The 24,910-nt window shown below is 40.8% G+C and overlaps 1 protein-coding gene across 4 annotated transcripts in view; it reads left to right on the top strand.

The window, feature by feature from the left end:
* LOC126190640 (focadhesin) overlaps nucleotides 1-24,910 on the top strand; it is a 262,444-nt gene that overhangs the window by 62,795 nt on the left and 174,739 nt on the right. For all 4 annotated transcript variants that reach the window (XM_049931059.1, XM_049931061.1, XM_049931060.1 and 1 more), the window contains exon 8: nucleotides 13,747-14,297. In XM_049931059.1, the coding sequence (XP_049787016.1) occupies nucleotides 13,747-14,297 (551 nt within the window). The remainder of the gene's footprint in view (nucleotides 1-13,746; nucleotides 14,298-24,910) is intronic.

The raw sequence follows: 24,910 nt of genomic DNA, 5'->3' as shown, positions 1-24,910 counted from the left end.
AGACAGAGATACAGAATAAATACAGATGGAAAATGTAACTCTTTCTTTAACATATTCCTACAGAAACAAGCATAAAATCAAACAAAAACAAATATAAGTAATGGATTACTTATGGTATTAAAGAACCTTGTGCTAAGAAGGAAGAGCTCTACCTAATTTGAACACCCTGAATATAAGAGAAAAACTATTTGGAACATTATGTTTAAAAAAAAGGGAAAAAAAGAAGTAAGGACCCTAATGAAAAGCTGGCCCCAGAAATAACTCTGGCAGAAATGATGACACTTTTAGATGATTAGGCACCAAATCAGTGATTCCTTCCTCACAGTGGCAGCAGACACTGCACCCATTAATAACAAATGAAATACAGATGCAGTAGATGTACTTTCACAGACATACATATATACACATTTTCCAGTGTTGAATGACTTGGCTGAGATCTCAGCTACATTTAGGTTGTCCATATAATGAGCCACCTTGAAATTCACCTCTTCGTCATTCTGGAAATGCTTGGCATGCATTGGTTTTACCATCCATAGAAAGATGTTAATGTGTGCTATGTTAGGAGAATATGGGGAGAGAGCCTCTACCCTGTGCAGATTAAGCTGCTGTGTTTTCTTGGAGTGAAAACACCCTCTTGGGATAGCTTCCCACAGTACTTAACTTCATAGCCTCCTGTATTGTCATCGGGAGATTTCATTAGTATGTTCCAATGATGGTTTGCTCCTTACATGCCTAATCCATTAGCACCTTAGTGTCTCAGTTCTAAAAATTTCTCAGCAACACCGTGCTTGATTGTGGTTGCATCTTCGTTTTATTCATTAGTGGTTACTCCACATATTTCCAGTGCTTTCTTTGGTCCTTTCTTTCAGGTCCGTAGTGATACATGCAGTACTTGTCCATGGTGATTAGATGGCAAAAAAGTCATCTTAAATGGCTTGACACAGTTGCAGCATTTCCACTGCTGCCTCTGATCGACAGTATTTTTAAATGGACACAACCAGTTGTGAACCCAGTGAGCAGTGGCCATTGTCAAGTTCGAATAGTAGTGCAAGATGCTGAAAACTGATCCAAGACTGATTTTCACTATTGATCACGATATGTCGAGCTTCGAACACTAGGATCTCCTTTTCTCGTGATTCTTCTCAGTGAGATCGTTTGCCACTTAACTCTGCATCATTCAGACTTTACACTGGAAGCATCTGTACCATGTAACCTCTTTGTCATTTGATGCAGTGATGCTGTTGTAGCACACAACATAAACAAAGATTGGTTTTTGTAATCTGTTTTTTGGTAGATTGCAACACATGGCAGCACAAGATACAGTGATATGAAACTTCCCAGAGTAATATAGTGCCAGTAATGTAACAACATCCACATCTGGAAGGCTGCATGGTAAGTCACTTTTGACAGCACAGCTTAGACTGAAGCTGGGAAGCTTATAAACACTTAGGGACTTCAAAAAGTTAATTAGACATGTCATCCCATGTTAAGACCACTGTGCATCGAGAGCGATACAGTACCAGAAGAGAGTACATGTTCTGGGTTTCCTGCAAACACAGTTCTGGTATGGTACAGATAACAGGTGCATCACTATGTGGGAGTCAAATGGCATGGTAACTGGAAATGTTCTCTAAGTATGTGGGACAGTACATTTCTTGTGAACATAACTTTTAAATTGCCACTGATTCACCTCAAAATTCTGGTAATATGTGGACCAAACGCAGTGTTACATCCAGCCACAGTGGAGGGGTGCCAATAGATCAAGACTGCATAGATGTGGGTGGTGCTCTTTGTTAAGGGAGGCCATTGACATCAACCAGTGATGACAGTATCCAGGGAATCGAGGGACAGATTCATAACCGTTGCAGATTTTATGATGATGGGGATGTTCACACGGCTGCTCTCGAATGGCTCCATGACCAAGGGGCATATTTCTGTTGTCAAGGAACTGAACAACTGGTAAACTGTTCTGAGTTATTTACCGAGACTTGGTTACTATTTCAAAAATAGTGTCCTGTATCTGTGTCACTATGTAGTGCAGCAGTAAATAAAAGTTATTTGACTGTCAAAAATATTGTGTAATTCACTTTCTGAGCTATCATCATGTATATAAAAAAATTCTGTATACAACACATCAAAATTACCAGCACAATATATTAATATAAATCTTCATCAGATATTATTACAAGATACATGAATTATTTAATTTAAAAAATTCTTTTTTCTATTAAGATGATTTGACTGATTTTATTTTCTAAATGATCTTTGGATGAATAAAAAACTAAACTAAAACAATAGCAGATAAACAGCAGCTATGTAATGTAGCCGAGGAGACAGTAACTTTTTTCAGAGTAACAGTTTCTTTCTAATTTGCTTGATTAAATTGGGTGGCACAAGCATAGCATCAAGTAGTATAGGATAGTTTATTGTTAATATGTATTTATTTATTACTCATACAGATTACATTTCTGTGATTTCATTCATACATTCACACACAGTGTTCATTCAATCTGATCCTGAAGGAGATCCTTCGGGGATGACGAACAAATCAAGTTATATATTAACTGTCAGAAGCAACCATTACTGCCTAATTCTGCAAAGAATGCTAGCCACAGGCACCGTTTACTCAAACTGGTAATTATGGTGATAACTTTTAGGTTACTTTGAAACAAAACCTCTGCTCCTCTTTCTACACTACCGTGACTATCTGATACTCCAAGCAAATCATATTAACTTTATGCAATATACCTAAAAACAAAGATGATGTGACTTACCAAATGAAAGTGCTGGCAGGTCGACAGACACACAAACGAACACAAACATACACACAAAATCCAAGCTTTCGCAACAAACTGTTGCCTCATCAGGAAAGAGGGAAGGAGAGGGAAAGACGAAAGGATGTGGGTTTTAAGGGAGAGGGTAAGGAGTCATTCCAGTCCCGGGAGCGGAAAGACTTACCTTAGGGGGAAAAAAGGACGGGTATACACTCGCACACACACACATATCCATCCACACATATACAGACACAAGCAGGTCTGCTTGTGTCTGTATATGTGTGGATGGATATGTGCTTTCCTTCCCATTGCCAGTCTACATTTTATATCCTCCCTACTTCGACCATCATCAGTTATTTTGCTCCCCAAATAGCAAAACTCCTTTACTACTTTAAGTGTTTCATTTCCTAATCTAATACCCTCCGCATCACCTGACTTAATTCGACTACATTCCATTATCCTCGGTTTGCTTTTGTTGATGTTCATCTTATATCCTCCTTTCAAGACAATATCCATTCCGTTCAACTGCTCTTCTAAGTCCTTTGGTGTCTCTGACAGAATTACAATGTCATCGGCGAACCTCAAAGTTTTTATTACTTCTCCATGGATTTTAATATCTTTTTCCTTTTGTTTCCTTCACTGCTTGCTCAATATACGGATTGAATAACATCGGGGAGAGGCTACAACCCTGTCTCACTCCCTTCCCAACCACTGCTTCCCTTTCATGCCCCTCAACTCTTAGTTTGAAGATGGGGAAACTGTACCTAGCTTTTGGAACTGTTAGTTCCCTCTTCAGAGAAGAGAGGAAAGATAGATTGGGGAAGGTTACGAAGGAGGTGGTTAATGTCACTCAGATTAATGTCACAGGATCAGAAGAACCTGTGCAAAAATTTGTAGGAATTGAATGTGATTAAAATGGCTAAAAAGTCATCAGCCAATGAGGTATGACCTACCAACTACACTCACTCACTCCCAGACTCAATCACAGTCACTCACAAAGCCGTACTATATCACATCCCTTGAGATAACTTGTAAGATCCACCTGTTACAAGCACAAAGGGAATGAAACAGCAGGCAAGTCTGTGTATGACCTGAACCTCCTTTCTAACCTTTCACAACATATTGATCTTTTCCTTTAAATGCATTGCTAACCCACTCTGCTTGATAAATTTTAGCTATAGATGGTACACAAAATAAAATTTATAATTTTCATAATCCGAATTAATTCAGGATTAAGCTGGTGTTCTGAAATGCATATTGCTGAGATATTTTATCTCAAAAGTTACGGAAAAATCAATTTTGTCAGTCATATTACATTTGTGGTACTTTCACTTTTGTGCTTCTTTTCCTTAAAATTAAGTTATTGCTTTCTTTCTTGTTCCTGCACACACATTATCCTATAATTATATGACTAGCCTTTCTTAGCGTAGGTGCTTTCATCTTTGGACAGTCTGTTTTTGCTCATTTATGAATGGTGATTGTTGTTTTTTACATTTTTGTCAGACAAAATTTCTTTCCAGTTGCGAGATTTCAGAATTCATGACATAACCATATTACTCGTATTCGTTGCGCTATCGATTTTTTTCTTCATTAAGTTAAGGTGATTTACTGTACAGATTTTTTTCATGAAAGTATTGGTTATTGCATCCAATGGGCATTGGGTGACTATTTAGGTCCATTTTGTGAGTTAGTTCCAAAAACATTTTAGTTTTACAAAAGATAACTGAGATGAAATATGGTGGAAAAGAAGTAATGTAATTATGTTTATTAATTCCTTCTTTAATCCTGTCTGTATATTATTGCTGAAATGCAATAAAATTGTTGAGAAATACAGGGTGAGCACAAAGTCTTGCCCTGATTATAATAATTTATTACAGAATAACTGTGGGACACAATAATTTACATTTTTTTTAAATACCTGTTACATTAGTAAACCTCAATGTGTGCTCACTTGGTAGCTTGGAGAATGTTGTGCAGTATTCCAGTTCCCACCAGGTGTTTCGTAACATGTGTTCTGTTACAGTACCCACAGCAGCTTGAATCTTAGCCTTCAGTTTGTCGATGTCAGCAACTGGTGTGACAAAGACTCTGTTCTTGATATAGCCCCAGAAGAAAAAAAAAACTAAAGGGGTGTAATGTCTGGAGAGAGGAGTAATCTCTGGATCGATGGATTGGAAGGAATGGTCCAACACACTGGCCACACCGCTCTCCAGACGTTACGCCCATTGTTTTTTGTTCTGGGGTTGTATAAAGGACAGAGTCTTCATCACACCAGTTGCTGACGTCGATGAACTAAAGGCTAGGATGCAAGCTGCTGTGACAGAACACTTGTTACAAAACACCTGGCGGGGACTGGAATACTGCCTTGACATTCTCCAAGCTACCAAGGGAGCACACATTGAGGTTTATTAACATAAGTGGTCTTAAAACTAGTAACACTCACCTATGTATTGGTATCAAATGTAACTTATTATGTCAAATGGTTATTCTGTTATAAATTTTTGTAATCAAGGCAAGACTTTGTGCTCGCCCTGTACTGTACTCAAGAAATGTGATATCATTATAAGCTTCACAGCAACACTCAATAATGAATCCAGCATCTTCCATTTGTTAATTTTTATCTTTTTTTATTTTCTTACAATGTGCTTAGACATACTACTGTTAAAAGCAATATTAGAACATTGTTGTTGTTGTTGTTGTTGCTGCTGATGTTGTTTTTGTGGCTTCAGTCTGAAGACTTGTTTGATGCAGCTCTCCATACTGCTCTACCTGTGCGAGTCTCTTCATCCCTTAATAACTACTGCAACCTACATCCTTCTGAATCTGCTTACAGTATTCATCTTTTGGTATCCCTGTACCATTTTAACCCCCCCCCCTCCCCCAATTCAGTTCAATTCAATTTTTATCATCACATAACATGCCTTATACAATCAAAGATTGTTACATAGGTGACTTGTCAGTTTTACACTATATATAATAATACTAAAAATAGACAATAAACTAATAATATAAATGGTGTAACATCTTCAAAGAGGTATTTTAATTACAATTATAATGCATTGTTGCCATTCATGAAATCTTCTACACTATAGTAACATTTACCTTTCAGAAATTTCTCCAGGTCTCTTTTGGTACCTTTTAAATTTGGGTCGTCCATATCTTTCCATGTTTTATTTACAAATTTCATGCCCATGTAGTATGGGGTTTTTTCATATGATTTTAAACTGTGGGTAGGTAACATGTAGCTCGTTCTATATCTAGTATCATATTGATGCAAGAAGAAGTTGCTCTCAAAAAGTTGTGGGTTTCTTTTATTGAAAGCTAGAGTTTCATAGATGTATATGCTTGGAATGCTCATTAGATCTAGTTTTACAAATAAAGGTTTACAATGTTGCTCTGGTTTTGCTCCCACCATTGCTCGGATGATTCTTTTTTTGTAGTCTAAAAGCTCTAAGTAAATTTGTATTTTCAGACCCCCAGAAAATTATACTATACTTAATGACTGAAACAAAATATGCATTATATACAGTTTTTCTTACAGCTAAATCAGTAATACTATACAAGATATTCATAATATATACAAGGCTATTCAGTCAACCCAGTATGTTGTCCACATGGTGAGTCCATAACAGGTTTTTATTGACTAATATGCCAAGGAATTTGACACAGTCTGCAGTCTCTAATTTTTTGTCCATATACCTTATTTCACTGTGCAGATTGTTTTGTGGTGAAATGAACAATTTCTGTTTTTGTAAAATTTAATGTCAAGTTATTGTTTTTGACCCATGCCTCCACTTCCCTAAGTGTTTGTTCAATATGATGAATTAGGTCTACCTCATTTTTACAACAGACTACAACTGTTGAGTCATCTGCATAGAGGATAGTATCAGACTGGACCTGACATGGCATATCATTAATATGATACAGAAAAAGTAGTGGCCCGAATATTGAACCTTGTGGAACACCTAATTGAGTGTGTTTCCAGCCAGAGAGAAATTTCTTGCCGTTGATGTTAATAAGTACTCTGTTTTCTGTTTGCCAAGTTTGATGACATCCAGCTATGAGATTTGCCTTGAAAACCATAGCGTGCCAATTTTTGGAAAAGCAGGTCATGATTTACTGTGTCGAAGGCTTTGGACAGGTCACAAAAGATGCCTGACACACACATTCTATCATCAAGATATCTGCTGACTTTTGTGACTAATTCATTTATCGCATGGATTGTGCTGCGGCCTTTTCTGAAACCATATTGATTGCCTAAGATAATGCTGTTAGATGAATTGTGGTTTTCGATCTGATCACATGCAGCTCTTTCAAATATTTTTGAGAAAATTGGTAACAGTGAGATTGGCCTATAGTTGCCCAATTCATCTTGTTTGCCTTTTTTATGTATGGGCCGAACTTCTGCATATTTTAATCGATCTGGGAAACATCCCTCATCAAAAAACTGGTTGATTATGAAAGAGAGTGGATATGCAATACTGTGATGGACTATTTTTATTATTTCAGTGGGGACCTCATCCCACCCTGCAGATTTTGAATTTTTTAGGGACATTATGATTTTGATGACATCTGTGATGGAAACATGAGAAAACTTAAAACATGAGCAATTGCTGTCTATCATATTCGGCTTTGTTTTTGGTGGTGAACAGTCACCAAATTTGTTACAGTTTATGAAAAAGTCATTGAATGATTTACAAATGGCACTGGGTTCTGTAACAGCTCTACCATTTATCACTATTTTAGAAGCGCATTTTCTCTCTGCCTCACTGCCATCTTTGCTTCTTATAACAGACCAAACAGCTTTTGATTTTTTTTTTTTTTTTTGCATTTGAAATGAAGTTATTATTTACAGTACGTTTTGCTAGTTTAATTATTTTGTCAAATGTTTTTTTTTTTTGTATATGCTTACATACTTAAGAAATTGAGGGCTTCAATTTACTTTTGCCTACATATGCAGTTTCCTCTTAGTAGCACTAGACACTCTAATTCCTTTTGTTACCCAGGATCTACTTTTTTGGGACCTGGTCCTCACTGTTACAAAAGGGAAGCATTCATGGAATATACCCAAGAATTCAGTTAAAAAGTTATTGTAATTGTTACTTGTGGAAGTGTGTTTGCTGACTGTCCACTTGATTTGGCTTAGTTTTTTGCAAAATACTTCCACATTTTCTTGACTGAAATTCCTACATCTTTTTGTTGTGCAGACTGAATTTTGCTTCGGTAGTGATACAAATAGTGCTTTATGGTCTGATACTCCTAAATCTAGAAGAAACTTTTCTTTTACATAATAATTATAACTACTTACAATATTGTCAATACATGTTGCAGAGGTTGCTGTAATTCTTGTATACTGGCCAAAATTGAGATTTAGCCCATTTGTGGCTACCAGGTTCTTTAAGTGTGAAGAAAATTTGTCATCAGTCCTTACATCTATGTTGAAGTCAGCACATATAACCACTTTCTTGTACAGTTTCTCACTTTTTAATTTATGTAGCAATGTATCAAACTTAGCTAAAAATACAGAGCGTATATGGTACCAGGGGTGCGATATATGCTGATAATTAGTATGTTATACTCTTTAAGTTCCATACAACTACTTTCAAATTTACCTTCTTCATTCAGATGGCTAAAATTCTGTCTGATATCATAGTCTACCGTGGAATGAACTAGTATGCAAGAGCCTCCATACCCATTGGTCCTACAAAAGCTGGTAGCCAGTTTATAACCTGTAAGTTTATTCAGGAGACTGATATTTTCAGATTTTAGTCAATGTTCATTAAGGCATATTACTTTCACAGATTGTTTCACACTTTCTAGCAAAATTTCTATATCATAAAGCTTCTTGATCATTCCTTCAGACAGACCTCTGATGTTTAAGTGCATAATGAAATTACTACTGTACATATTATTACATAGAGGGTCTTTAAAACTAATTTGACTATAAAGTAATGGAATGTCCACTTGAGTGTTGACTGCTTGTTCTGGATTCATTGCATTGGGCCAAATTCGGAAAGAATTGGCCCCTTTCATCAGTTTCCCTGTGTGTGAGCATCTGGATGATGAGTAGGTACAGTTTTCTTGACGATAATTTCAATCTCTGCTGTATCTTCTGAGGTTGGTTTTGGCACTGTCTCACCTTCTGGACGTGTTGTTCCTGTTTGAGCTGGTGCTGTGACTGCAACTATGTGTGTGATTTTGAAATTGTTTTCCCGTTTTTCCATTTCCTTGGTCAAAACTGGTTGCATAGCAGTTGGTTTTCTTGCAACGTCGTCATCTTTTTGTATTAAGTTCGCTAGCATTTTGCCAATGTATGACTTGCCAGCGTTATTATAATGTAGTCCATGTTTTGCAAACAAATGTCTTGCATCAGGAAGATCAAAAAATGTTACATTTTGTTGGGACTTGCATATTTTGTAGAACTGTCTGTTTACTTTTGCAAGCTCCAGCTTTACGATGGAATTGTCTTGCAGGTCGTATCTGTGAGGTAAGCTACTAACTATGATGATTGGAACTTTCAGATCAAGTAATGTAGTTTTTAAACACTGGGTTGCATGTTTACCCTCATTTCTGTATACATCATTACTTCCACCCACGATTATGACGGCATCATTCTTAATAGCTCATTGAGTTGCTGCTCTTAATTATCTCAGACAAAGGTGCACTGGGTTTCGTCATACCTGTTGCCGCGAATAACGTACTGTATTCATTTATTTTTTCGGCAATTTTCTTGGCATGGCTATCACCAAGTACAACTCGTCATTTGATGTTCACTGGTTTATTTTTCGTATTAGATGTTTTCTTGACTGTGCGCTCGGTTGGAGGTTTTGTCACTGATTTTTGTTCGTCATTGTTCGTTGTCTTATCACACTCTTCATCTAGTGCTGTGAATTTATTTGATAGCGGTATCGCCGGAACTGTACTCACTGTCTGTTTATTTGATTTTTTCGGCACACACCACGATTTTTGCGCAGAACAACGGTTAACAACACTGTCTTGTGCTAGACAATGATCTCGCTCTATCTCTTTGTATTTCATTTCCAGTTCTTTATATTTCTGCTGAAGTTCTTCATATTTCATATTTATAGTCATTAAATCATCTGTAAGCACACTTATTATTTTTTCTTTTGATTTTATCATGTCAATTACCTCGTTTTTCGTGACACTCACAATGCACTGACGGCTGTCCCTCCTATACTAAACTGGTGATCCCTTGATGTCTCAGAATGTGTCCTATCAACCGATCCCTTCTTTTGGTCAAGTTGTGCCACAAATTTGTCTCCTCAATTCTACTCAGTACTTCCTCATTTGTAACATGACCAGCCCATTTCAGCATTCTTCTGTATCACCACATTTCGGAAGCTCCTATTCTCTTTTCATCTAAACTGTTTATCGTCCATGTTTTTCTTCTGTACATAACTACACCTACACAAATACCTTCAGAAAAGACTTTCTAACACTTAAATCTATACTTGATGTTAACAAATTTCTCTTCTTCAGAAATGCTTTTGTTGCCATTGCCAGTCTACATTTTATATCCTCTCTACTTCTGCCATCATCAGTTATTTTGCTGCCCAAATAGCAAAACTCCTTTACTACTTTAAGTATATCATTCCCTAATTTGATTCCATTAGCATCACCTGACTTAATTAGGCTACATTCCATTATTCTTGTTTTGCATTTGTTGATGTTTATCCTGTATCCTTCTTTCAAGACACTGCCCATTCCGTTCATCTGCTCTTCCAAGCCCTTTGCTGTCTCTGATAGAATTACAATGTCATCAGCAAACCTCAATGTTTTTATTTCTTCTCCCTGAACTTTAATTAGTATTCCAAATTTTTCTTTGGTGGCATTTACTTCTTGTTCAATGTACATAGGCTACAACCCTGCCTCACTCCCTTTTCAACCACTGCCTACCTTTCAGGCACCTCGGCTCTTTTAACTGCCATCTGGTTTCTGTACAAGTTGTAAATAGCCATTTGCTCCCTGTATTTTATCCCTGCTGCCTTCAGAATTTCGAAGAGATTATTTTGGTCAACATTGTCAAAAGCTTTCACTAAGTCTACAAATGCTATAAGCTTAGGTTGGACTTTCCTCAACCTATCTCCTAAAATAAATTGTAGGGTCAGAATTGCCTCGCATATTCCTACATTTCTGTGGAATCCAAACTGACCTTCCCCGAGGTCAGCATGCATCAGTTTTCCATTTTTCTGTAAAAAATTCGTGTTAGTATTTTGCAACCATGACATAGTAAACTGATAGTTCAGTAATTTTCACACCTGTCAGCAACTGCTTTCTTTGGATTTGGAATTATGACATTCTTCTTTAAGCCTGAGGTTATTTCACCTGTCTCATACATCTTGCACACCAGATGGAACAGTTTTGTCATGGCCGCCTCTCCCAAGGCTATCTGTCGTTCTGATGGAATATCGTCTACCCTCAGTGCCTTGTCCCGACCTAGATCTTTCAGAGCTTTGTCAAATTCTTCTCATCTTCATCTGCATCCCTTCCTCTTTCTATAGCATTGCTTTCAAATTCATATCCCTCGTACAGGCACTCTGTATACTCCTTCCATCTGCCAGCTTTCCCTTCTGTACTTAGGACTGGTTTACCATCTGAATTCTTGATATTCATACAGCTGCTTATCCTTTCCCCAGAGTTCTCTTAATGTTCCTGTAGGTGGGATCTATATTTCTACTAGTGAAATATGCTTCTAAATCATTACATTTGTCCTCTAACTAGAAATGCTTAGCAATTTTTCATTTCCTGTCTGTCTCATTTTTTAAAAGTTTGTGTTCCCTTTTAGCATGCTTCATTTTCTGCATTTTTACATTTCCTCCTTTCACCAATTGAATGGAATCACTCTACATCTACATCCATACTCCGCAAGCCACCTGACGGTGTGTGGCGGAGGGTACCTTCAGTACCTCTATCGGTTCTCCCTTCTATTCCAGTCTCGTATTGTTCGTGGAAAGAAGGATTGTCGGTATGCCTCTGTGTGGGCTCTAATCTCTCTGATTTTATCCTCATGGTCTCTTCGCGAGACACACTCCTGTGTTATCCAAGGATTTCAACTAGACCTTGTCATTTTTACCTGTTTAATCCTTTGCTGCCTTCACTATTTCATCTCTTAATGCTATCCATTAGTCTTTTACTGAATTCCTTTCCCTTGTTCTAGTCAACCATTGCCTAAAGCTCCCTCTGAAACTCTCGACAACCTCTGCTTCTTTCAACTTATCCAGGTCTTGTCTCCTTCATTTCCTACTGTTTTCCAATTTTTCAGTTTTAATCCACAGTTCATAACCAATAAATTGTGGAAATGTCTTACAATTTGAAATCTGGTTCCCAAATCTCTGTGTAACCATTATAGAATCAGAGACCTTCCGGTGTTTCCAAATCTCTTACACATATATTACCTTCTTTTATGATTCTTAAACCTGCTTTAGTGATGATTAAATTTTTCTCTGTGCAAACTTCTACCAGCTGGCTTCCTCTTTCATTACTGTCGCCAGTCCATATCCACCTACTATTTTTCCTTCTCTTCCTTTCCTACTATAGATTTCCAGCCCCCCATTACAATTAATTTTTCCTCTCATTTAACTATATGAATAATTTCTTTTACCTCATCACACATTCTTTTAGTCTATTCATCATCTGCGGAGCTAGTTGGCATAAACTTGTACTACTGTGTTAGGCATGGACTTCATGTCTGTCTTGGCTATGATAATATGTTCACTACACTGTTCACAGTAACTAACCTGATTCCTATTTTCTTATTCATTATTAAACCTACTCCTGCATTACCCATGTTTGAGCTTGTATTTATGACCCTGTATTCACCTGACCAGAAGTTCTGTTCCTGCTGCCACCTAACTTTTTTAATATTATTCTTTTAATGTTATTTTATGTTTAAAGCAACTTTGTTATGGACCAGAGTTTCATGTGGTGCATGTATTCAGAGTCACTGAGGGAATGTGGTAGAGCAGCCAATGTAAAAAACTGCAAAATGATTAATGTATTCTTTTAATTTTGCATATTAAATTATTTAGGTACATATTTTATAGATCCATTTGTGTACATTGGTGCAAGGAGTGTGTAATTTACTATGTCCTTCACGATCATACACACAGAGAAAAAGAAACCTTATTTTGAGCAATAAAATATGATTCAGAGGTTACATTGTGTTTGATTTATCAACTAAAAAAGGAATCCTATTGTGAATTATACAATAAAACAATGTCTGGAATTATCAAACAAAAGTTAAGAAACAAGAGACATTTAAACTGAAAAATGTCAAAAATTGTTTATCTCTGTCTGTTAAAAACTTTATCTGTAAAATAAAAGGTTCTGTCAAGGAAACCTCCATTTCCATACTTTTAAATTATTTGTTATTATCTTGCAGGTATATGAAATCACTTCAGAGTGGGTTAAAATTTTTTTGTAGTGCTGTGTTTTGCATCTATTTTTACTGCAATCGTATTTTCCAGCTTACAGTGTAAACCTTCAGTCTGGAACTGCGTGACCGCTACAGTTACATGTTCGATTGTGCCTCGCCCATAGATGTGTGTGATGTCCTTATGTTAGTTAGGTTTAAGTAGTTCTAAGTTCTAGGGGACTGATGACCTCAGATGTTAAGTCCCATAGTGATCAGAGCCATTTGAACAGTGTAAACCATATTTCCTTCTTGTTGTATATTTAATTGGTGCTGTAGTGAGAAGAGTTATTTGGTATTATAGATTGAAAAATTATATATTTTGTGGAGGACTCAGAAGATGTAGTATGTATGAGATAAAATCTCTGCAGTGATTTTTATTTGAAAAACTAGTTTTGTAAAATATATTTGTGTAATATGATTAAGCAAAGAATGGATAATGAAAGTATTATTTTTATAGTTACAGTCTATTTTGTTCTACTTTCATTTATATAAATATTTTACTGATAGCTAACTTCAATCATTTGCCTTATTTTTCAGGTAAATCACTTGTTACTCAAAAATCAACTAATGTAATGGCTGCAAAGATGTTGACATGTGCTTTACTCCAGTGGTTGATATACCCTACATACTTGGCTGGTGAAGCATTGCAATTGGCAAATGACATACATTCATATATAAATGCAAACCATGTGTGGGGAAGCCATACTGGTCGTCTTTCCACAAACAAGTGGTTTTCTGGTGTGCGTGTATCAGATAATCGTGTGAACATTGCAGTTCAATTGTGTCGTTTGTCTGAGCAGTGGCAGAGTAATCCTAATACTATTTCTCAATGGTTAAAAAAAATGGCATCAGCACCGAGTTGCATTACTGATAAACTACGTTGGTTCATATCTGCTCTTTTCATTCATATTTTTGACCAAGATGCAGAGAGACAAGAATGCCTTTCAGTTTTGCTGAAAATGGTGGATAAAAATAATGAACTCTCTTCAAGTATTATGACACTTATACTGTACAAACTGGCTGAAGAGAGAGATCCAACAATGCAGCTGGAATTACTTCAGAAATTACCTGAAATGGCAGTACAGAAGGTAACAATTTTGAGAGACTATTAATGTAAATTTCAAAAATTTGTTTATGAATACATAGTATTATAGACAAAAAGTGCATACTGATGTGATGGAATGTTGTTTAAACAGTCTGAAGTACAAGTCCATAGCTGAGGACTAGAGCAAGCATCTGTATTTGCTGGGATAAGTAGCGATAAATGGGAAGGACATGGATTAGGCAGAGGGGAAAACATGGTTGGGTGGGGGGGCTAGGAAAGACTGTGCTGTGGCGTATGCAGAGACAAATTAGAAGACTATTAAGAGGAATGTTGTGGCAGAAGGTAGAGTACTTGGGCAACTTGAAGGATCTAGACTAAAGAGAAACTGAAAAAGGTTAGAGATAAGGAAAGTTAAAGTGTAGTAGTGAAGTAGCAGAGGGAGATGGGGAAGGAGGGAGAAAGGGCACCTGGTTGATGTGTTTCTGATGGTATCTCTGGTGTCGGAAGGTGTGGAAGTTGAATGCGCACCAGAGGGTATTGATCTGGATACCCACTAGGGGTCTCTGTGCTCCAGTGTGCGCCTGCTTGCTGTTTGAGTGCACCACTCTCCGTACCATGTGAAGTCCACGGCCAATCTAGTTTCCCACAGTCATATATTTAGGCAGCCGCACGGCGATACCCTGGCAGTCTGCTGCTTGCCGTAGTTCGCATGTGCATCTCGACCTTACTGTGTTCCAGTTCCATGTGTTGAAATAAATACTTTTTTTGTTTGGAATGTTCCTACGTTGTTGTTGTCTTGCTGTGTTTATCACCTCAGTTCTTGCTTGCTTGACTCATGTTGTGTTCTGGTTGGTTGTGGTGTGTGTTGTCCCCTACTTATTCATCTGTCCTGTCTGTTTGTTGTTTGAGATACCTCCAGTGGCTCCCCCCCCCCCCCCCCCCACTCCCTCCCTCCCGTGGCGGCTTTGCTTTGCTTGTCCATTCTCTGCTGTGCACCTCTTGCCAGTTGCTCGGGGCTTGGCAATGAGGTGGATAGGGTGTGTGCGTGCTGTGTGCGGGTGCAGGAGGAACTGGCCACGGATCGCGAGCAGCTGAGCGTGCTGTTGGCCACGGTCAGCCGCCTTCAGGCTGCTGCCTTGAGGTGCAGCGACGGCAGAGGGTCTGGCGCGTCACTTGAGACACCCCAGGTGTCACTTGCTGCGGCCGCTGACTCAGCCGCTGAGGCACCTTCTAGTGTACCCGGCGCGTTGGGGCCGCCCTCACCTCAGGGTGAGTGGCGGACTGCAACGCATTCGCGATGCTCGAGGTGGAGGGTCAATGTGGAGGCTGGCCGTCTGGCCTCGCCCGTTTGTCCTGTCAGTGGGCAGGAGGCCACTCCTTCAGCAGGGTCCGAGCAGGCACACGGGGGCAAAGGCTTGCTGGTTATTGGGAGCTCCAACGCTAGGCGGGTGATGGAGCCCCTTAGGGAAATAGCGTACAGGGCTGGAAAGAAATCCAACGTGCACTCGGTTTGTCTGCCGGGGGGCCTCATCCGAGATGTAGAGGTGGCCTTGCGTGCGGCTATCGAGCGTATGGGGTGCAGTTGTCTGCAAGTAGTTGCTCACGTTTGCACCAATGATGCTTGTCACTTGGATTCTGAGGCGATTCTCAGTTCGTACAGGCAGCTGGCAGATTTGGTGAAGACCGCAGGCCTCGCAAGTGGGGTGCGAGCAGAGCTCTCTATTTGCAGCATCGTTCCCAGAGTGGATCGGGGTCCTATAATTTGGAGCCGAGTGGAGGGTCTCAACCAGAGGCTTCGTCGACTCTGTGACAGTCTTGGCTGCAGATTTCTAGACTTTCGCTATTGGGTGGGGAATTGTAGGACGCCCCTAGATAGGTCAGGGTTGCACTACACAAAGGAAGCAGCTACTCGGGTAGCAGGGTACTTGTAGCGTGCACATGGGGGTTTTTTAGGCTAGGTAGTAGTGCGAGGTCTCCTGATGAACACTCACCAGTCGACGTGTAGGTAGGGAAATCAGGACACGCTCAGTGTAAAGACACTTCAGCTGTCAAGATATTAGCAGCAAATTTTCATAGTGTTCAGAATAAAGTTCCTGAATTTACTGCCCTCCAGGAAGCGTGAGGCGCGCAAATTATTCTCGGTACTGAGACCTGGATGAACCCTGAGTTAGGAAGTTCTGAAATATTTAGTTAGGGTTGGGACGTGTATCGGAAAGACTGATTAGACACTGTAGGAGGTGGTGTCTTCATTGCAGTTGACAAAAATATTGTGTCTACTGAGGTCGAAGTAGAGTGTGATTGTGAAGTTATCTGGACATGTTTAACAGGGCTAGGAGAAATAAATTTAATTGATGGGTGTTATTACCCACCACCAGGTTCCACCGCGACAGTTCTAGAATCATTCAAAGGGAGTCTACACTCTGTATAGCAGAAGTACCCGGATCATGCTATATTAGTCGGAGACGACTTCAGCCTACCTAGTATAGACTGGGATGTCTGTGGATTCATTACAGGTGGTACAGACAAGTCGTCGTGTGCATTACTTTTGAACACATTATCCGAAAACTGTCTTGAGCAGCTAAATCGACAGCCAACGCGTAATGCAAATATTTTAGATCTGGTAGCCATGAACAGACCAGACCTCATCAACGGTGTCAAGTATTGAGACAGGGATTAGTGATCATGATGTTGTCATTACGACTATGGTTATAAAAGTTAAAGAGTCGGTCAAGAAGGCTAGGAGAGTATTCTTACTAGAAAGAGCAGATAAGCAGTTGTTAGCATCCCACTTAGTAAATGAATCGACTTCATTTACTTCCAGTACGATGGACGTGGAAGAATTATGGGCAAATTTTAAACACATTGTAAATCACGCATTGGACAAGTATGTGCTGAAAAAGTGGGTTATGGACAGAAAAGACCCACCATGGTTTAACAGCGCAATTCGGAGAATGCTCAGGAAGCAAAGGCAGTTGCACTCGCGGTGCAAGAAAGATTGGGAGAATGAGGACAGGCAAAAGTTAGTAGAGATTCGTGCTACTGTAAAACGAGCGATGTGCGAAGCATTCAACCACTACCACCGTCATACCTTAGCAAAAGATCTTGCTGAAAACCCAAGGAAATTCTGGTCTTACATAAAATCCGTAAGTGGGTCGAAGGCTTCCATTCAGTCACTCACTGATCAGTCTGGCCTGGCAATGGAAGACAGCAAAACGAAAGCTGAAATTTTAAATTTAGGATTTGAGAAATCTTTCACGCAGGAGGATCGTACAAACATACCACCGTTTGAGTCCCGTACAGATTCCCGTATGGAGGACATAGTAATAGACATCCCTGGGGTTGTGAAGCAGCTGAATGGATTGAAAATAAATAGATCGCCAGGTCCTGATGGGATTACAATTCGGTTTTACAGAGAGTACTCTATTGCATTGGCTCCTTACTTAGCTTGCATTTGTCGCGAATCTCTTGCTCAACGTAAAGTCCTGAACGCAGGAAAAAAGTGCAGGTGACGCCTGTATATAAGAAGGGTAGAAGGGCGGATCTTCAAAATTACAGACCAATATCCTTATCAGTTTGTTGCAGAATTCTCGAACATATTCTCAGTTCGAATATACTAAATTTCCTTGAGACAGAGAAGTTGCTGTCCATGCATCAGCACGGCTTTAGAAAGCATCGCTCCTGCGAAATGCAACTCGCCCTTTTTTCACATGATATCTTGCGAACTATGGATGAAGGGTATCAGACGGATGCCATATTCCTTGACTTCCGGAAAGTGTTTGACTCAATGCCCCACTGCAGACTCCTAACTAAGGTACGAGCATATGGGATTGGTTGTGAAGTATGTGAGTGGTTCAAAGACTTCTTAAGTAATAGAACCCAGTACGTTTTCCTCGATGGTGAGTGTTCATCGAAGGTGAGGGTATCATCTGGAGTGCCCCAGGCAAGTGTGGTAGGTCCGCTGTTGTTTTCTATCTACATAAATGATCTTTTGGATAGGGTGGATAGCAATGTGCGGCTGTTTGCTGAAGATGCTGTGCTGTACGGGAAGGTGTCATCGTTGAGTGACTGGAGGAGGATACAAGATGACTTGGACAGGATTTGTGATTAGTGTTAAGAATGACAGCTAACTCTAAATATAGATAAATGTAAATTAATGCAGATGAATAGGAAAAAGAATCCTGTAATGTTTGAATACTCCATTAGTAGTGTAGCGCTTGACACAGTCACGTCGATTAAATATTTGGGCGTAACATTGCAGAGTGATATGAAGTGGGACTAGCATGTAATGGCAGTTGTGGGGAAGGCGGATAGTCGTCTTTGTTTCATTGGTAGAATTTTGGAAAGATGTGGTTCATCTGTAGAGGACACCGCTTATAAAACACTAATACGACCTATTGTTGAGTACTGCTCGAGCATTTGGGATCCCTATCAGGTCGGATTGAGGGAGGACATAGAAGCAATTCAGAGGCGGGCTGCTAGATTTGTTACTGGTAGGTTTGATCATCATGCAAGTATTATGGAAATGCTTCAGGAACTCGGGTAGGAGTCTTTAGAGGAAAGGAGGCATTCTTTTCGTGAATCACTACTGAGGAAATATAGAGAACCAGCATTTGAGGCTGACTGCAGTACGATTTTACTGCCGCCAACTTACATTTCGTGGTAAGACCACAAAGATAAGATAAGAGAGATTAGGGCTCGTACAGAGCCATATAGGCAGTCATTTTTCCCTTGTTCTGTTTGGGATTGGAACAGGGAGAGAAGATGCTAATTGTGGTATGAGGTACCCTCCGCCATGCACCGTATGGTGGATTGCAGAGTATGTATGTAAATGTAGATGTAGATAAAAGGTTCGGTAGCATGGAGGCTAAGTTGATCTGTCTCCTGGACCAACAGCAGCAGCAGCAGCAGCAGCAGCAGCAGTGTCAATTAGAAGTCTTACAGCAATCCTTGCAGTTGCTGAAGGACAAAGTCACAGCACAGGACACCCTACCACAACAGCTTCCGTGTGTTCCAGTTTCTGATGCTTCTCTGCATCTGCTGTCATTTCTGCCCTTTGATGACGCTAAGAAGGACTGTGAAACATACTTGCATCGTTTGAAACACCATTTCACAATACGGGTGTCTCCCTACAGCAGTCATTATTCTTGTCCTGGGCATCACCAGACACCTTCTTTCTGCTCTGCAAGTTGGCACCATTGTCAGACCACATGGCTGTCTCCTTTAATGAGATATGTGCGCTGCCGACAAACTACTATTCCCAGTGATACCATATTGTGGCAGCTCAGCTCGAGTTCCACCAGTACCATAAACAGCCTGGTGAGTCATACTGTTCTTGGGTCACACACTTGCGGGGTCTCAGCTGCAAATATTACTTCACTTGCACCGATCAGCAATTCAAGGTGTCGTATGCAGACTCCTTGACTTGTGATCTTGTTGTTCACCTGGCTCCCAATCCAGAGGTCTGCACAGCTGCATTGAAACTCGATAACACCTTTCTGAAAGACATTTTGTGCATAGCCCATTCCTTTGAAATTGAACATGTGGCAAACGAGTGTCTCAGGGCAAGGCTACAGGTTTCTGCAGTAGAGTCCTCCCCACGGGCACCTCCCTTGCACTCGGTACAGCCCACAGAGAGCAATGTCATCGAGACTCCTCCTTGTCCGACATCTCTATGGCTTCGGAGCCTCCGATCGCTCTCGGCAGTGGTCACATGGGCCACTTTCATCTTGCCCGCAGTGCTTTTCTGCCCACTCTCGCACAGACTGCCCCTATTGCTGGAAGACATGCATCCTTTTGTCAGAAAGACGGCACTCTCCAATCTGTCTGTTGCAGCCACTCACTCGTCCCACAGGACGCCCCATTGATGCAGAAGTTGTTCCTCATACTCCACATTTTTGACGTGGATGTTCGTTTCCAGATCGATACAGGGGCCACCTTCTCCTTGATCAATTGGCAATGCATACATCCTTGGTTTGCCAGAGCTGTCTCCCACCTCTTGGTGATTGGTTGTGTACTGTGATGGTTCTGTCCCCCTCCGTGGGCCGTTCTCAATCTCAGCCACCTATAAAAATGTTCCCTGCTCCTGTCCCTACTGGTGGTTGACCATCCCTCAGCTTTCAACATTTCTGGACTCGATCCTTTTACACTGTTTACTTTTTTATTTGTGACCAAGTTAAGGTCGTTTCTACAGCCGTCCTGTTCCAGGACCTCGACCATCTGTGCACGACTATCCCTCTCTGTTTCAGTCTGACTTAGGGTGTGCTTCGGACTTCCAGGTGCACATTGCCCTCCGTCCAGATGCTCAGCCACAGTTCTTCCAGGCTCATCCCCTTCTGGTGGCCTTACGTCCAGCAGTTGAGCAAGAGCTCGATTGACTGCAAGCTCCTGGCGTCATCGAGCCTGTGAAGGCGACTGCTTGGGCGACCCTGTTAGTGGTGATCAGGAAACCCAATGGCTGCCTTTGCCTATGTGGGGATTTTGGGGTTACCATCAGTGCACAGTTCCTGGTTGAAACTTATCCCATTCCCCGGAAGGAAGACCTTCTTGCCGACTTGCGCATGGCGAGTACTTCTCCAAGATCGACCTGGCGGAGGCTTACCCCCAACTGCCCTTAGATGAGGAACCCCAGAACATCATTGTCATCAACATACCTTTTGGATTATATAAACACAGGTGCCTTCCATTTGGTATTTTCTCGGTGTCGGCCATTTTCAAGAGGTACCTGGATCAGCTTACACAGCTCTTCCCGGCTTGTGTCAATTGTCTAGATGACATCTAGGTCACCTGCCTTACACGCTGCGAGCATTTGCAAAACCTTGGTACCTTATTTCACGCACTGTAGGCCAGAGGCTTACGCTGTCGGCTGGAAAAGACTAGTTTCTTTAAACCATAAGTGGAATACCTGGGGCAGCTCCTGATACGCAACATCTGACCAGTCCGCCCTCACTCCAGAGTGGGTGGCAGACAGTCGTGGGTTCGCGTGTCTTTGGGTGGAAGGCGAAAGAGGAAGCAGGCCATGTGGTTGGCTCCCTACATCTTAGCAACAGGTACGAAGTGCTACCCAGTGTTGATGATAACTCTGAGCCAGCACGGGATGCCTCTCCTGTTGGGCCAGTGGTCAATTTTCCTGCCCATTCATGGCAAGTACAGAGGATGGGCATGCTAGTCATTGGGAGCTCCAATGTTAGGCGGGCTATGGAGCCCCTCGGGGAGATAGCAGGCAAGGCAGGAAATAATTCCAGTGTGCATTGGGTATGTTTGCTGGGAGGTCTCATCTGTGATGTGGAGGAGGCCCTGCCAGCGGCTGTCGAGCACAATGGGTGCAGTCGGTTGCATGTAGTGGCACATTTTGGCACAAATGATGCCTGCTGCTTGGGTTCTGAGGCCATCCTTGGGTCCTTTTGGTGGCCGGCTGATTTGGTGAAGGCAACTAGCAACACACGTGGGGTGCAGGCTAAGCTGTCTATTTGTAGCATTGTACCCAGGGTTGATCGTGGTCCTCTGGTTTGGAGCAGAGTGGAAGGTCTAAACCAGAGGCTCAGATGACTCTGCAATGGTATCGGTGCGAATTTATCGACCTCTGCTATAAGGTGCAGAATTATAGGGTTTTCCTTAACAGGTGAGGTGTGCACTACACCCAGGAAGTGGGTATTAGAGTAGTGGAGCACATGTGGCATGCACATGGGGCTTTTTTAGGTTATAGAACCCCTCCCTTGGGATCGAAGATGATTTGCCTGTTAAATCAGCCACACCGACTTAGAGAATCGTGGTCCTTGCATATCAGAGATAGAAAATTTAGTAAACTGCAGGAGCATCCAAGGAAAGGTCCCAGAATTAGTATCACTTATTGGAGGTTATAATGCACAGATAGTACTAGAAACAGAAAGCTGGTTGAAACCAGATGTCAATGACAACGAAATCCTGAGTTCAGATTGGAATGTTTATCGTAAGGATAGGTTAGTCGCCAGTGGTGGCAACGTGTTTATTGCAGTAAAAAATTCAATAAAATCTAGTGAGGTTATCATGGATTCTGAATGTGAATTAATCTGGGTGAAAGTGAGTATCAAAGAGTGATCAAAAATCATGAAGAGATGCTTTTATAGACCACCTGAGTTAGGAACTGTAGTTGTAGAGCACATCAGACAGAACTTGCAGAATTTCCCGATCATGCCGTTGTAATAGGGGGGCGACTTCAACTTTCCAGGTACAGATTGGGCAACAAACAGACCTGAACTCAGTTAGCATAGAGGAAGGTACCAGTGATCATAAGGCTGTGACGGCATCTATGATGATGACGGGTCCTACAAGGATTGTTAAGAAAGGTAGGAAGATTTATTTGCTCAGCAAGGGTGAAAGGATACAAATTTCAGAAGCAGTTGGCATCAAATATTCAGCAATGACGACAAAGGTGTGGAGAACATATGGAAAAAATTCAAAGGCATTGTTCAATATACCCTTGACAAGTATGTCCGAATAAGGTTTTAAGGGATGGGAAAGATTCACCATGGTTTAATAGCCGTGTTAGAAAAGCGCTACACATACAAAGAGCACTTCATCTTGGATTCAAGAGAAGTAAAAACCTAGCTGACAAACAAAAGCTGTACGAAGCAAAAATGAGCATAAGGAGAGCAATGAGAGAAACTTTCAATGATTGTAAGATGTTGTCAACTGACCTGAGTAAAAACCCTAAGAGATTTTGGTTGTATGTGAAATCAGTAAGTGGCTCAAAATCATCTATTCATTTTCTCAACGATCATACTGGCACCAAAACGGAAGATAACGGAGAGAAGGCCGACATACTGAATTCGGTCTTCCAAAGTTGTTTCAGCGCGGAAGATCATAACACTGTCCCTCCTTTCAATCGTTGTACGAACATTGAAATGGCAGATATTGAGATAACTGATCACTGAATTGAAAAGCAGCTACAATCGCTTAGTAGCAGAAAGGCTTCAGGGCCAGATGACATACCGATAAGATTCTATAAAGATTATTTGAAAGAACTTGCTTCCATTCTAGCAGTAATTTATCATAGATCGCTTGAGCAATGAAAGGTATCTAACGAATGGAAAAAAGTGCAGGTCATTCCCATTATTAAGAAAGGCCATAACACAGATCCACACAATTATAGACCTACATCATTAACGTCAATATGTTGTAAAATTGTGGATCATGTTTTATGTTCAAGAATTATGACATTTTTAGAAAATGAACATCTCCTGTATAAAAATCAGCATGGATTCCGCAAACAGAGATCTTGTGAAACTCGGCTCGCTCTGTTCCTCCATGAGATCCATAGCACAGTGGACAACGGTGCTTAGGTTGATGCTGTGTTCCGTGATTTCAGTAAGGCATTTGACAGTGTCTGGCATTGCCATTTAATGAAAGAAATACAAGCTTACAGAGTATCTGAGCAGACCTGCGATTGGATTCAAGACTTTCTTGCAGATAGAACTCAACATGTCGCTCCTAACGAAACTAAATCGACAGTTGTAAAGGTAATATCTGGAGTACCACAGGGAAGTGTGATAGGACTGTTGCTGTTTACAATATATATAAATGATCTAGTAGAAAGTGTCAGATGCTCTTTAAGGCTATTCGCAGATGATACATTTGTCTGTACCAAAGTAGCAATGCGGGAAGATAATAAGAATTTGCAGAACAACCTGCAGGGAATTGATGAATGGTGCAGGCTCTGTCAGTTGACCTGAACATAAATAAATGTAACATATTGCGCATACATAGGAAAAGAAATCCACTACTGTACAGCTACACTATTGATGACAAACATTGGGAGACAGCGTCTGCCGTAAAATATCTAGACGTGACTATCCAGAGCAACCTTAAGTGGAATGACCATATAAAACAGATAGTGGGAAAAGCAGGCACCAGACTCAGATTCAGCAGAAGGATCTTCAGGAAATGTAACTCATCCATGAAAGAAGTGGCTTATAAGGCGCTTGTTTGCCCGATTCTTGAGTATTGTTCATCTACCTGGGATCCCTGTCAGGTAAGACTGATAGAGGACATAGAGAAGATCCAACGAAGAGCAGCACATTTCATCATGGGATCGTTTAGCTGAGGAGAGAGTGTTACGGAGATGTTAAACAATCTCCACTGGCAGAAGTTACAAGACAAGTGTTGTGCATCATGGAGAGATTTACTATTGACGTTTCAGGACAGCACGTTTCAGGAGGAGTCGGACAACATATTACTTCCCCCCCCCCCCCCACATACATCTTGCATATTGACCATGAGGAGAAAATTCAAGAAATTAGAGCCAATACAGAGGCTTACTGACAAATCATTCTTCCCATGCACTATTTGCGAGTGGAACAGGGTTGAAGGGATCAGATAGTTGTACCGAAAGTACCCTCCACCACACACTGTTAGGTGGCTTGTGGAGTATGTCGTAGATGTAGATGTAAAGATGGCATTCGCCCGTCGAATTGCAACGTCGTGGTCATCAATTCCCTTCCCCACCCCAAGGGTTTATTTGATCTCCAGGTTTCTTGGGCAAGGTTAACTACTACTTAAAGTTTTTACCCCAGGCCGCTGACATTGCACAGCCCCTCAATCCCTTCATCACAAAGGGGAGCCTTTCAACTGGACTCCTGCCTGTGATCAAGCTTTTCTCCGCTTGAAAACTATGGTCAACTC

This window comes from Schistocerca cancellata, chromosome 6 (assembly GCF_023864275.1).
Source record: "Schistocerca cancellata isolate TAMUIC-IGC-003103 chromosome 6, iqSchCanc2.1, whole genome shotgun sequence".
Taxonomy (NCBI): domain Eukaryota; kingdom Metazoa; phylum Arthropoda; class Insecta; order Orthoptera; family Acrididae; genus Schistocerca; species Schistocerca cancellata.
The sequence above is the reverse complement of the archived record's forward strand: the minus strand, read 5'-3'. Positions and strand labels throughout refer to the sequence as shown.